The sequence below is a fragment of the Dipodomys spectabilis genome, unplaced genomic scaffold (genome assembly GCF_019054845.1).
Source record: "Dipodomys spectabilis isolate Male_0828 unplaced genomic scaffold, ASM1905484v1 ptg000288l, whole genome shotgun sequence".
Classification (NCBI taxonomy): Eukaryota; Metazoa; Chordata; class Mammalia; order Rodentia; family Heteromyidae; genus Dipodomys; species Dipodomys spectabilis.
Genome location: NW_024870965.1, coordinates 6149241 through 6160507, shown reverse-complemented (window position 1 = coordinate 6160507; position 11267 = coordinate 6149241). Strand labels below are relative to the sequence as shown.

General features: G+C 45.4%; 1 protein-coding gene across 3 annotated transcripts; it reads left to right on the top strand.

The window, feature by feature from the left end:
* Positions 1-293: 293 nt before the first annotated feature.
* Hnrnpu (heterogeneous nuclear ribonucleoprotein U) lies at positions 294-10655 on the top strand. 3 transcript variants are annotated; one of them, XM_042701175.1, is made up of 15 exons: positions 301-1177; positions 1808-1810; positions 1952-2063; positions 2151-2224; positions 3998-4137; positions 4852-4951; positions 5321-5433; positions 6035-6298; positions 6531-6650; positions 7615-7743; positions 7832-8000; positions 8081-8335; positions 8518-8702; positions 9029-9100; positions 9538-10655. In XM_042701175.1, the coding sequence occupies exons 1-15, from the start codon at positions 496-498 to the stop codon at positions 9589-9591; spliced, it is 2472 nt and encodes an 823-aa protein (XP_042557109.1). In that variant the 5' UTR covers positions 301-495; the 3' UTR covers positions 9592-10655. The 3 variants fall into 3 exon arrangements, with proteins under 3 accessions (XP_042557111.1, XP_042557109.1, XP_042557110.1); XM_042701177.1 differs by lacking the exon at positions 1808-1810 and having other exon boundaries at positions 294-1120; XM_042701176.1 differs by lacking the exon at positions 1808-1810.
* Positions 10656-11267: the final 612 nt, after the last annotated feature.

The following is an 11267-nucleotide window of genomic DNA, read 5'->3' as shown; positions in this document are numbered from 1 at the left end:
CGAAGGGGAGCTAAGATGGAAGACACGGGTATCAGTGGATGGCGCCCAGCCGAGGCCGCAGGGCGCGCGGGCCGCCGCAGCCTCTGGGCCTGCTCCGGCGACGCGGCCGGGGGTTCCCGCGGCACCGTCCGCGGGGCGGGGCTTGCGCGCGAGGGCGGGGCCGGCGGGCGCGGCGGGGGCGGGGCCGGCGGGGGGAGGGAAGGGCGGGCGGGGCCGGCGCGCTCCGTTCCCTCTGGCGCGGCGCGGGGGGGCGGGGCCTACATATTACGTGCGCGGCGCCGCCCTGCGAGAGGACGTTGCGTGCTCGCTCGCGCCGGGCGAGTCTTCGCGTCTCCCTCGCGAACTCGGTGAAAGGAATTGGCGCCGTTCGACACCAGGCGGGTCCGCTCTGCAGCACGCACCCATCTCCAGCCGCAGCCGCCGCCGCCGCCGCCAGGGGCCGAGGGAGCCGAGCCGAGGTCGAGCCAGCAGCCAGCGGCGAAGCCGGGCCTCACCATGAGTTCCTCGCCCGTTAATGTCAAGAAGCTGAAGGTGTCGGAGCTGAAGGAGGAGCTCAAGAAGCGGCGCCTCTCCGACAAGGGCCTCAAGGCCGACCTCATGGACCGGCTCCAGGCCGCGCTGGACGAGGAGGCCGGGGGCCGCCCCTCCACGGAGCCCGGGAACGGCAGCCTCGACCTGGGCGGAGACGCGGCCGGGCGCTCGGGCGCGGGCCTGGAGCAGGAGGCCGCGGCGGGCGGCGACGAGGACGAGGAGGAGGAGGAGGAGGGCATCGCGGCGCTCGACGGCGACCAGATGGAGCTCGGGGAGGAGAACGGGGCGGCGGGGGCGGCCGAGGCCGGCGCCGGGGAGGCGGAGGAGGCGGCCTCGGAGGACGAGAACGGCGACGACCAGGGCTTCCAGGAGGGCGAGGACGAGCTGGGCGACGACGACGACGGCGCGGGCGACGAGAACGGCCACGGGGAGCAGCAGCCCCAACCGCCGGCGGCGGCGGCGGCGCAGCAGCCGGCCCAGCAGCGCGGGGCCGCCAAGGAGGCCGCGGGGAAGAGCAGCGGCCCCACCTCGCTCTTCGCGGTGACGGTGGCGCCGCCCGGGGCGAGGCAGGGCCAGCAGCAGGCGGGAGGTAAGAAGAAGGCGGAAGGCGGCGGAGGCGGCGGTCGCCCCGGGGCTCCGGCGGCGGGTGAGTGCTGCGGCGGTCGTTGCGCGCGGCGGGACCCCGCGTGGGAGGGGACCGTGCCCCAGGCCTGCCGGAGCCCCCGGGGGAGGGCGCGGGGGGGGCGCGGGATCCCGGATTAGCCGGGCGGCGGCGGCGGCGGCGGCGCCTCCATTATGTGGCTGGGCCGCGCGGGGGGGGGGAGCGCAGCTGCCGCGGGCGGGGGAGGAGGCGCGGGGGGCGGGCGGGCCGGACGCGGGGGCGCCGCCGCGCGGCGTGCGCGCCCGGCGGACACGCGTCTCGGCGGGCCGGTGGGGGGAGGGGGCGGCCGGGGGCCCGGGGCGGGCGCGCTGGGGCGGCTCGGCGCCGCGGTATTGTGCAAGGCGCCCGGGGGCCCGGCGTGACGTCACTTCCGGCGGGAGGGGCGGGCGCGCGAGTGGGGCGGAAGCCCAGTACAATGCGGGGCGCGCGGGCCCGGTGGGGGAGGGGCGGCGGGCGGCCCGCGCGGCGGCCGCGCCCCTCCCCCACCGCGGGCTCCCGGCCGGCGCACGTGGGCCCCGCGCCGGGCCGCGCTTGCCCTGGGCTCCGCGGGGCGGCGGCGGCGCCGCGATTAGCCGCGACCCGAGACTGCGTCACCGCCTCCGGCCGCGTTCCGAGCGGGTGGTTTGCGTTCTGGTCCCGGCCGTCGGGTGATCGGCACAACCGGGTGGAAAAATACAGACCTCGGGCGTGTGTCTCCACGCGGAAGCGGCGTTCCCGTCTCGGTGGCTGGGTCTCTTGAAGGGGTGCTGTGTGTTGTAGGAGACGGCAAAACAGAGCAGAAAGGCGGAGATAAAAAGAGAGGTGTTAAGAGACCCCGAGAAGATCATGGCCGAGGATACTTTGAGTACATTGAAGAGAACAAGTACAGCAGGTAGAGGATGCTACTCTAGTTACGCTCTGCTCCCATGTTCCCTGCGTCGGTGGGAGCGGCTGGGTCAGGAGAAATTGTGTCTTTCAGAGCCAAGTCTCCTCAGCCACCTGTGGAAGAAGAAGATGAACACTTCGATGACACAGTGGTTTGTCTTGATACTTGTAAGTGAATTTGACTCCTTTCTCGTCCCCCACTTGACAATCAGTACTTTGGTTCCAAAATTCTTAGCACAGATTAATGTGTGTGGAGTGCGTTTTATGAGCAGTAGGAACCTAGTGGTCTGTGTTCATCCAGAAGTAATATTTAGGACACCTAACGTTCCATTGAAAGATTTCCAGGCTCTAACACTTTGATAATGTTTTCAAGATTTGGAACTTGTTAATTTGGGGTCTGTGCAATTGACCTTATTTTGACAAGCTAACGGCAACTGGTAGAAACTATAATGCTATTGTCCTTACAGTAAGGTTATAGTAGAGGTGTGTGTGTGTGGAATTTAAGTGAGCTATCTGGGCTAAGTATTAATGACTTTTCCCATTAGCACACAAGTATATTCCCTATCCTAAGAGACTGTAATATTACATTTCCAATAACTGCTCTTTTGTTCTCAATTCCAGTTCAGTAGCTGCTGCTTTAACCTAAGTTGATTTCTTCCAAAGACCTGGGGCAGCAGCAGTGGGCCATCACTGGGCCACTAGCTTCCTTCACCAGCGAATGGTATCATTGGCAGCGCAGTAAATACTGCTACTTACCCAGTTGGGTTGCAATTGAATATAAGGAAGTATTGCAAACCTCTGAATGGGCTTTAGCTTTCTCATCAGACCTATGTATTTTTCATCAAAAATTATGTGGACTTAGTATTTGACTAGAATATACAATTGCCAGTGGTGAACAGATGAAAAGATAGGAATTCTTGAAAAGTAATAGGCACTTTTATCTACTTGTTAGATGTAAATGTTGAAGCTTAGCTTCTCCTGTTTTCCTGTATAAAGTTGTTAATTCAGACTTGTAAGTGTAAAGCTTTCTTACAGTTAGTTGGTTGCTAAATCTTAAAAGAATGGAGAAGTAATTGGTTTCTAGTTTTAAGTTCAGTTGCTTGCATATACAGTAATATAATAGGATGTAAGAGTAACTCTGCCTACTGTTCAGTGGATTTGGAATGGAGCAACGGGGAATTTGTTAAATTCTGTCAATGGACAGGAATTCTAGATTAACCCAATCAGGGAAAATTAAAGCCAGCTTCCTAACTTGGTTAGCTGTCAAGTTAGACCTCTTGAGATATATGTTAAAATACATATTAATGAGCCTAGGTTAGCTAGGGTATAGATGGTTTGGATAATTTAGGAAGTGGTTAATCCGAATTGTAGTAACTGACAGGCTTGGAAAAGGGGGATCTAAAATGCTATAATATTCACAGCTTTAGGTGACTGGGTCCATAGACTTAAAATGTCTTTAGTAAACAGTTAGGGCCTAGAATATAGAACCCCCCTGGTGTTAAGTAACAAAAGTACAGCATCAACAGTTCAGACTCCTGTTTTAAAGTACAGTGGTCATGGCTTCCCTTCAGTTTTATTATGGCACTGGTAAATTCTACCTGGTTCTGGTATGCTCCACTTTGATATCCTGCTATCTACTGCTTGCCTCTAAATCAAGGTAAAGAGCAGAGCAGGTATGTATGAATGTCACCTTTGTTGGTTACTTTTCACATTGCTGATTTTTAACACGTTAAGCCTTGCTACTGTAATAGGCAATTAACTCAGTACGTAATTGATAAGTGTGATTTCTTGGTGGGAGTGGGGCTTAACTTGAATTGGGACAGCATGATATATGTATATATAAAGTTTTCTGTGCAGCTAAATGCATTAAACTTGTTTGTATAGCAGAAATGTTTACATTGGGTGTCAAATGAATAATAACGGTATTTGATGTAATTACAGATAATTGTGACCTACATTTTAAAATTTCAAGAGATCGCCTCAGTGCTTCTTCCCTTACTATGGAAAGTTTTGCTTTTCTTTGGGCTGGAGGAAGGGCATCTTATGGTGTGTCAAAAGGAAAAGTCTGCTTTGAGATGAAGGTAATTAATTGCCTTTTTTGGTTTTTCAAAATCAAATTCATTTCCTCTCCAGGTCAAAGGCACTTACTGTGAGTTTCAAGAGGGTTTTTTTGTTTGTTTGGTTTTTTGTTTTTGGCCATTCCTGGGGCTTTGACTTTGGGCCTGGGTACTGTCCCTGAGCTGCTTTTGCTGAAGGCTAGCATTCTACCACTTGAGTCTCACAGCACCACTTCTGGCCTTTCCTATGTATGTGGTACTGAGGAATCAAACCCAGGGTTTCATGGATACAAAGCGCCCTCTATCACTAAGCCAATTCCCAGCTCAAGAGGGGTTTTTTAATGCCTGTTTCAGTCAAATAAATTTGTAATACCAATATACCATGTCAGTATGGCATATATATATAACCTGTTTTCTATTTAGGATGTGTGTTCTACTAGACACTAGAGAGGGCCACCAGAGAGTTCTATACTACTAGTATTGCTGGAAAGAAAAGTTACGGTTCAGTTGGCTTGAATTGAGAACTATTCTAAGTCTGAATTAGCCAGAATTTTAAAAATCTTGTGTTCAACATCAAGTGCAAGCTGTTCACAAGTGACAGGAGCAAAGGGTTAGGAAAGGCCTGGTAGAGGTAGATGTCTTTGCATTAATAGCTAGAGAAGAATTACCCTGTGACCCAAATGAAATAAAGCAGAGTTCAAGTATTTGGAGTTAATTGTGTAATAATTTGACTTTCAGGTTACAGAGAAGATCCCAGTAAGGCATTTATACACAAAAGACATTGACATACATGAAGTGCGCATTGGCTGGTCACTAACCACAAGTGGAATGTTGCTGGGTAAAGTTTTGAGTACTGTGGGCTCACAAATGTTTTAGGAGCTGATTTCAGTATTTTGACTAGGTATTCTGGAATGAGTTAGAGTTTTACAAATGTATAGTATTAGCATGTAACAGGCATGCACTGAAATTAGTTTTTTTTATCCTTGAGTTGACAGGGTTAAAACAAGTATCCAAGAGAAAAAGTCTTATGCAAGGCATGAAATGTGTCAATTAGTAATATAAGTCCCACTTAGCTCATTAATTCTACTTTTGGCAGAGGTAGATGAGTTAAAGATTATTAGCTTATTCTCATTGGCACATGCTGCATCTTAAATAAGAAAATAATAGGTGTTTGCTTAAAACTGGCCTCATGAAAATTTTTCCTTAGGTGAAGAAGAGTTTTCTTACGGGTACTCTCTAAAAGGAATAAAGACATGCAACTGTGAGACAGAAGATTATGGAGAGAAGTTTGATGAAAATGATGTCATTACATGTTTTGCTGTGAGTTAACATTCTCTAAATGACAAGTCCTTTACGTTCAGGAGTTTTCAGAAAGTTACATCTCTACTGTCAATATAAATAATAAAGACTTGCACTGAGAAAGTACAGGACATTTTTCTGAGAAGAATTCAGTAAGGTGTTTACTAAACAAGAAATTCGCCTGGGAACTCTAGTTCCTCATAATAGGAATGCCTGTGTATATATATAGAGAGAGAGAGAGAAAGAAAGTGCATGCATGTGCACATGCCAGTCTTGCGCTTGAACTCAGGGCCTGGGCACTGTTCTGAGCTTGTTTTGCTCAGGGCTAGCATTCTACCACTTGACAAAGTGCCACTTTTGACTTTTTCTTCTGTGTATGTGGTACTGAGGAGTTGAACCCAGGGCTTCATGCCTGCTAGGCAAGCACTCTACCACTAAGCCACATTGCCCAACCCCCCAAAATATTTCTTGATGTTTTCTTATTACTAGCAGCAGATTTTGAGCATTTAAATACCTAAGTATGTTTTTCACAAGATGCAATGATTTGTTAATTGGATTTTGAAATATTTTAGAAAGCTTTATAGGAAGTAAATTGAAGCTGGTAACCTTTTCTATTTGATAGAACTTTGAAAGTGATGAAGTAGAACTCTCTTACGCTAAGAATGGACAAGATCTTGGCATTGCCTTCAAAATCAGTAAGGAAGTTCTAGCTGGACGGCCACTCTTCCCACATGTTCTCTGCCACAACTGTGCAGTTGAATTTAATTTTGGTCAGAAGGAAAAGCCATATTTCCCAATACCTGAAGACTATACTTTCATCCAGAATGTCCCCTTAGAAGATCGAGTTAGAGGACCAAAGGGGCCTGAAGAGAAGAAAGACTGTGAAGTAAGTGTTCCTTTCTCTTGTACTTTATGTGGCTTTGGAAGTCTGCAAACTTGGATGATTATTAATATTTTGTCTTCACTGTTAGCCTTTCAAGCGATATTTATGTGAAGTGTTACACGCTTGTTAGAAACACAAATTTTCTCTTAGTATGAGGACTAAGGAAATTTATTTTCTGGTTCAGCCTAAAAACTGTTCAAAAGAGGTAACCTGAATAACATTTTTTCCACTGTAGGTTGTGATGATGATTGGCTTGCCAGGAGCTGGCAAAACTACTTGGGTTACTAAACATGCATCTGAAAACCCTGGCAAGTACAACATTCTTGGGACAAACACCATTATGGATAAGATGATGGTAAGAGAACTGGTTTCAACATTTAAATGGGAAGGGTCTCCAGATTAGAATGTGATCTTGGTAGCTTTCAGCTTTCAGTTTCTTAGGTTTGCTAAAGTTAAGTGATATTTGAAGTACTAAGCTCTGTATATAAAATAAAATAGGAAGTACCAAGCTCGGTTTATAAAGTACACTGCTTCCCAGTGACTAGTCTTCATTTACCATAGATTTTTTTTTTTTTTTTTTTGGGAGAAGTGGACGGGTGGATTGGTGGTGGGGATTAAACTCTGGGCCTGGGCACTGTTCCCTCAGCTCCTTCATCTCAAGGCTAGTGCTCTACCACTTGAACCACAGCGTCTCTTCCAGTTTTCTGGGTACTTTATTGGAGAGAAAAGGCTGACACTTTCCTTCCCATCCTAGCTTTGAACTGGGATTTTCAGCCTCCTAAGTAGCTAGGGTTATAGGTGTGAACCATTGGACCTGGTACCTGGCTTAGCTTTATTTTTTTTAACACTCAATATCCAGTAGCCTGTAATCCTAGCTACTCACAAGCTGAAGTAGGTGGATTGTGTAGTTGTATAGTCCAGGCAGTACTCAATACTTGCATGTCAACAAAAATAAAAACCTGGGCTGGGGAGCTAAGGTTTAAGTGATAGACCACCACCTAATTGTGAGACCTTGAGTTCCAAATGGCTCCCCTGCCCCCTTGTCCTGGGCCTTGAACTCTGGGCCTTGGTGCTGTCCCTAAGCTGCTTTTGCTGCTCAAGGCTAGCACTCTTACTACGTGTGAGGCACAGTACCACTTCCAACTTTTTCTGTGATTAGTTGGACATATGTCTGACAGACTTTTCCTCCTCAAGCTGAGGAGGAAAAACCGCAATCTCCAGACAGATCTCAACTTCCTGAGTAACTAGATTACAGACATGAGCCATTGGGGGCTAGTGAGTGATGAAGCATAATTTGACTCCAGTACTTTTTAAAACAGGTTGCAGGCTTTAAGAAGCAAATGGCGGATACTGGAAAGCTGAACACACTCTTACAGAGAGCCCCACAGTGTCTTGGAAAGTTTATCGAGATTGCTGCTCGCAAGAAGCGCAATTTCATTCTGGATCAGGTAAGCTCTGAATAGCTTTAAGAGTGAAGAATGTTAAATGTTAAGTAAAATTGTATACTTATAGTATTTGAATATTATTTTTCCCAAGACAAATGTGTCTGCTGCTGCCCAGAGGAGAAAAATGTGCCTGTTTGCAGGCTTCCAACGGAAAGCTGTTGTAGTTTGCCCAAAAGATGAAGACTATAAGCAGAGAACACAGAAGAAAGCAGAAGTAGAGGGGAAGGACTTGCCAGAGCATGCAGTCCTCAAAATGAAAGGTAGGAGATGGTTTCTTTGCTGTGTTCTGTGATGCCCAGCTCTTTGCAGTGGTTTCTAACTTTGACCTTATTGACTGTAGGAAACTTTACCCTGCCAGAGGTGGCTGAGTGCTTTGATGAAATAACCTATGTTGAACTTCAGAAGGAAGAAGCCCAAAAACTTCTGGAGCAATATAAAGAGGAAAGCAAAAAAGCACTTCCACCAGAAAAGAAGCAAAACACTGGCTCAAAGAAGAGCAATAAGAATAAGAGCGGCAAGAACCAGTTCAACAGAGGCGGTGGTCATAGAGGACGTGGAGGATTCAATATGCGTGGGGGCAACTTCAGAGGGGGAGGCAAGTTCATTCAAGATTGAAATGAGTAATAGTGGCTAGAATCTGTCCATTTAGCTAACTTACATAGGAACTACGGTCCTCATTCGTAAGATTTTATACCATAGTAACTAGTGAAAAGTCTTAAGTGAGCAATTTAAGCCTCCCCCAACTAAAGGATTAACCCAAGTTGTATTTGTTTTTAGCTCCTGGGAATCGTGGTGGTTACAACAGGAGGGGCAATATGCCACAGCGAGGTGGTGGCGGTGGTGGAAGTGGTGGCATTGGCTATCCCTACCCTCGTGGCCCTGTGTTTCCTGGCCGAGGTGGCTACTCAAACAGAGGGAACTACAATAGAGGTGGAATGCCCAACAGAGGAAACTACAACCAGGTAAAGAGATTGAAGATCCATATAAGCCATTGGTACTTCCATAATTTAACCTGGAAGCTTTTCTAACTTAGGCTTGTTGAGGAGACTCGGGGAATAAAGAACATGGTTTTGGTATGCAGTAACAAACATAAAACCCAGTAATGGAGAAGTTTTGTTTTGCAGGTAGCCAAGTCAGATTTCTAGAGAATAAAAAAAATGGAACCCACTGTAGGCTGTCTGGGGTTTCTGTACCCCAGGATTGTTTGCCAAGTTGATGACCCCATCCTTCTAATTCTACAAACATGGTAATACTATTGAGCACTGAACAACAATTTTTCTTCTTACAGAATTTCAGAGGACGAGGAAACAATCGTGGTTACAAAAATCAATCTCAGGGCTACAACCAGTGGCAGCAGGGTGTAAGTAATTTCTTACGTGATCCTGTACATTATATTTTCAATTTACCAGAATCAGTTTCGAAAATATCCAGGAATTAAAAAGTTAAGGTGACATTGTGTTGTAGATGTAGCTTATAAACAGGATGGATTTCACAGTAACTTAACTATTTTATTTTAATAAAATAATTACTTAATGGTTCTTTTTACTGATAGATTTAATTGTGTAAACTAACCCAAGTCATGATGGTTGTTTTTTTTTTTTTTTTTTTTTTTTTTTTTGGTAATGTGTATTTTGGTAAATAATGGGATATTAAAAGTAAATTTGGTTTGATAGAAATCAGGTATGACAAGTATAAATTTGTTTCCAGCAGTTACTCTGAATTAGATTGTCATTTCCTAAAAGCAATTTGAGTGGCTTATTGATGTTTTTTCTTTAAAAAAACAATTTTCTCTTACAGCAATTCTGGGGTCAGAAGCCATGGAGTCAGCATTATCACCAAGGATATTATTGAATACCCAAATAAAACGAACTGATACATATTTCTCCAAAACCTTCACAAGAAGTCGACTGTTTTCTTTAGTAGGCTAACTTTTTAAACATTCCACAAGAGGAAGTGCCTGCGGGTTCCTTTTTTAGAAGCTTTGTGGGTTGATTTTTTTTTTCTTTTCTTTTTTGTACATTTTTAATTGCAGTTTTAAAGTGAATCGTAAGAGAACCTCAGCATTGTGCACGATAAGAGAATGTGTCAGTATTTCAGGGTTCTACATTTTATCTGTAAAATGTGACTTTTTTTTATCACAACAAAAGTAAAATGTTGCTTTGTACCTGGTGTCTTTTATTAAGAATTTACTCCCCCCATTTCTCACAGAGAATAACAGTCGGGAGTCATTGTCACAATATAATAGAAATGTTAGCAACCAGATTCATGTAAGGACTAGCAGTCCTCATGAATTTCGTAAGACTCTGTAATGCTCATATTACACTCCATCCTCTCTAGTTTTCTGGGTAATAAATAGTGCAAGGGGGTAAGCTAAATAGTAAATTGTGACAAAAACTGGGAAGGCCTTTTCTATTTAAATAACAATGGAATTGGTGCAATTGGGAATGAAGGTGAAAATTGGAACCAAGGTGGAGAAGATGGAGTGTATGTAGAAGGGCTGTTAAACAATGTAAAACTTGGTTGCATTATTTGTGGAGGCTCAAACTTGTGAAGGTTAAATACCATAATTTTTCCATTTGTTCTGCATTTTGATTCTGAAAGAAAGCTGGCTTTGCCCATTTCTTATTAAAAAAACTTGTTGTAAATCCAGTTGTCTAATGGGATCTATATGAAGTTAGCTATGTCTGTATGCCCTTCTCCCACAAAATACTGTATAACTAGTGTGCTTGTAGTAGTTAACTCCACCATCTTTGTAAGCTAATGAAATTGTGAGTCACCCATTTATATCTTAATTTCTAATCATGTCAGTTATTGAATGGGTATCTCCTTAGCCTGCTGATTTCTTTTTCCTTCTAAAGAAAGTGGGTGGAGAAATTAATTTAGACGTTTGTTTGCAATAAAAAGAATTCATTTTACTCTCGTTTTGGGATTCTCGCCATCAAGGTTCAAAATCCCTTTATCAACTGCTCCCCAAGAGGAGAGATTCTAAGTGTGTGCTTTCTGGACAGCTTATTCTTTACTCTGTACTTGGAACATTTAGGTTTTAAAAACTTAAATGTACACTGATGATTAATATGAATTCTTCCCTTCCCCTTCCCCCAGACTGCTTTTATTTAACATTTATTGAGGGGAAATAGTACTGGCTGGGAGAAGTTAAAGTTCAATTTACCGTCTTTACAAAATGCTTACGGCTGTCCTGGAGTGATGACTTTATGCATCATACAAGCCAGTCATTGATCTCACTACTACACACCACTGCTAACTTGACTTTAGCTATGCAATAACATTAGATCCCCTAATTGTAATTTTATTGGGTTTGCAAAGAACACTTAAATCTCCTAAAGGACCCTCACTGTGATATGAGGGATCAGGAGTCAAACTGTAGAACTAAACTTTTAACTACAGCTTAGTAGTTAGTATTTTGATGATATTTTTAACTTGCTTCTGGTAAGTTCAGGTTTACTATATTGCTTACAATATTGTTGTAGTTATAAGTCAGATGTTTAACCAGCTCATTCTCCTAGGGA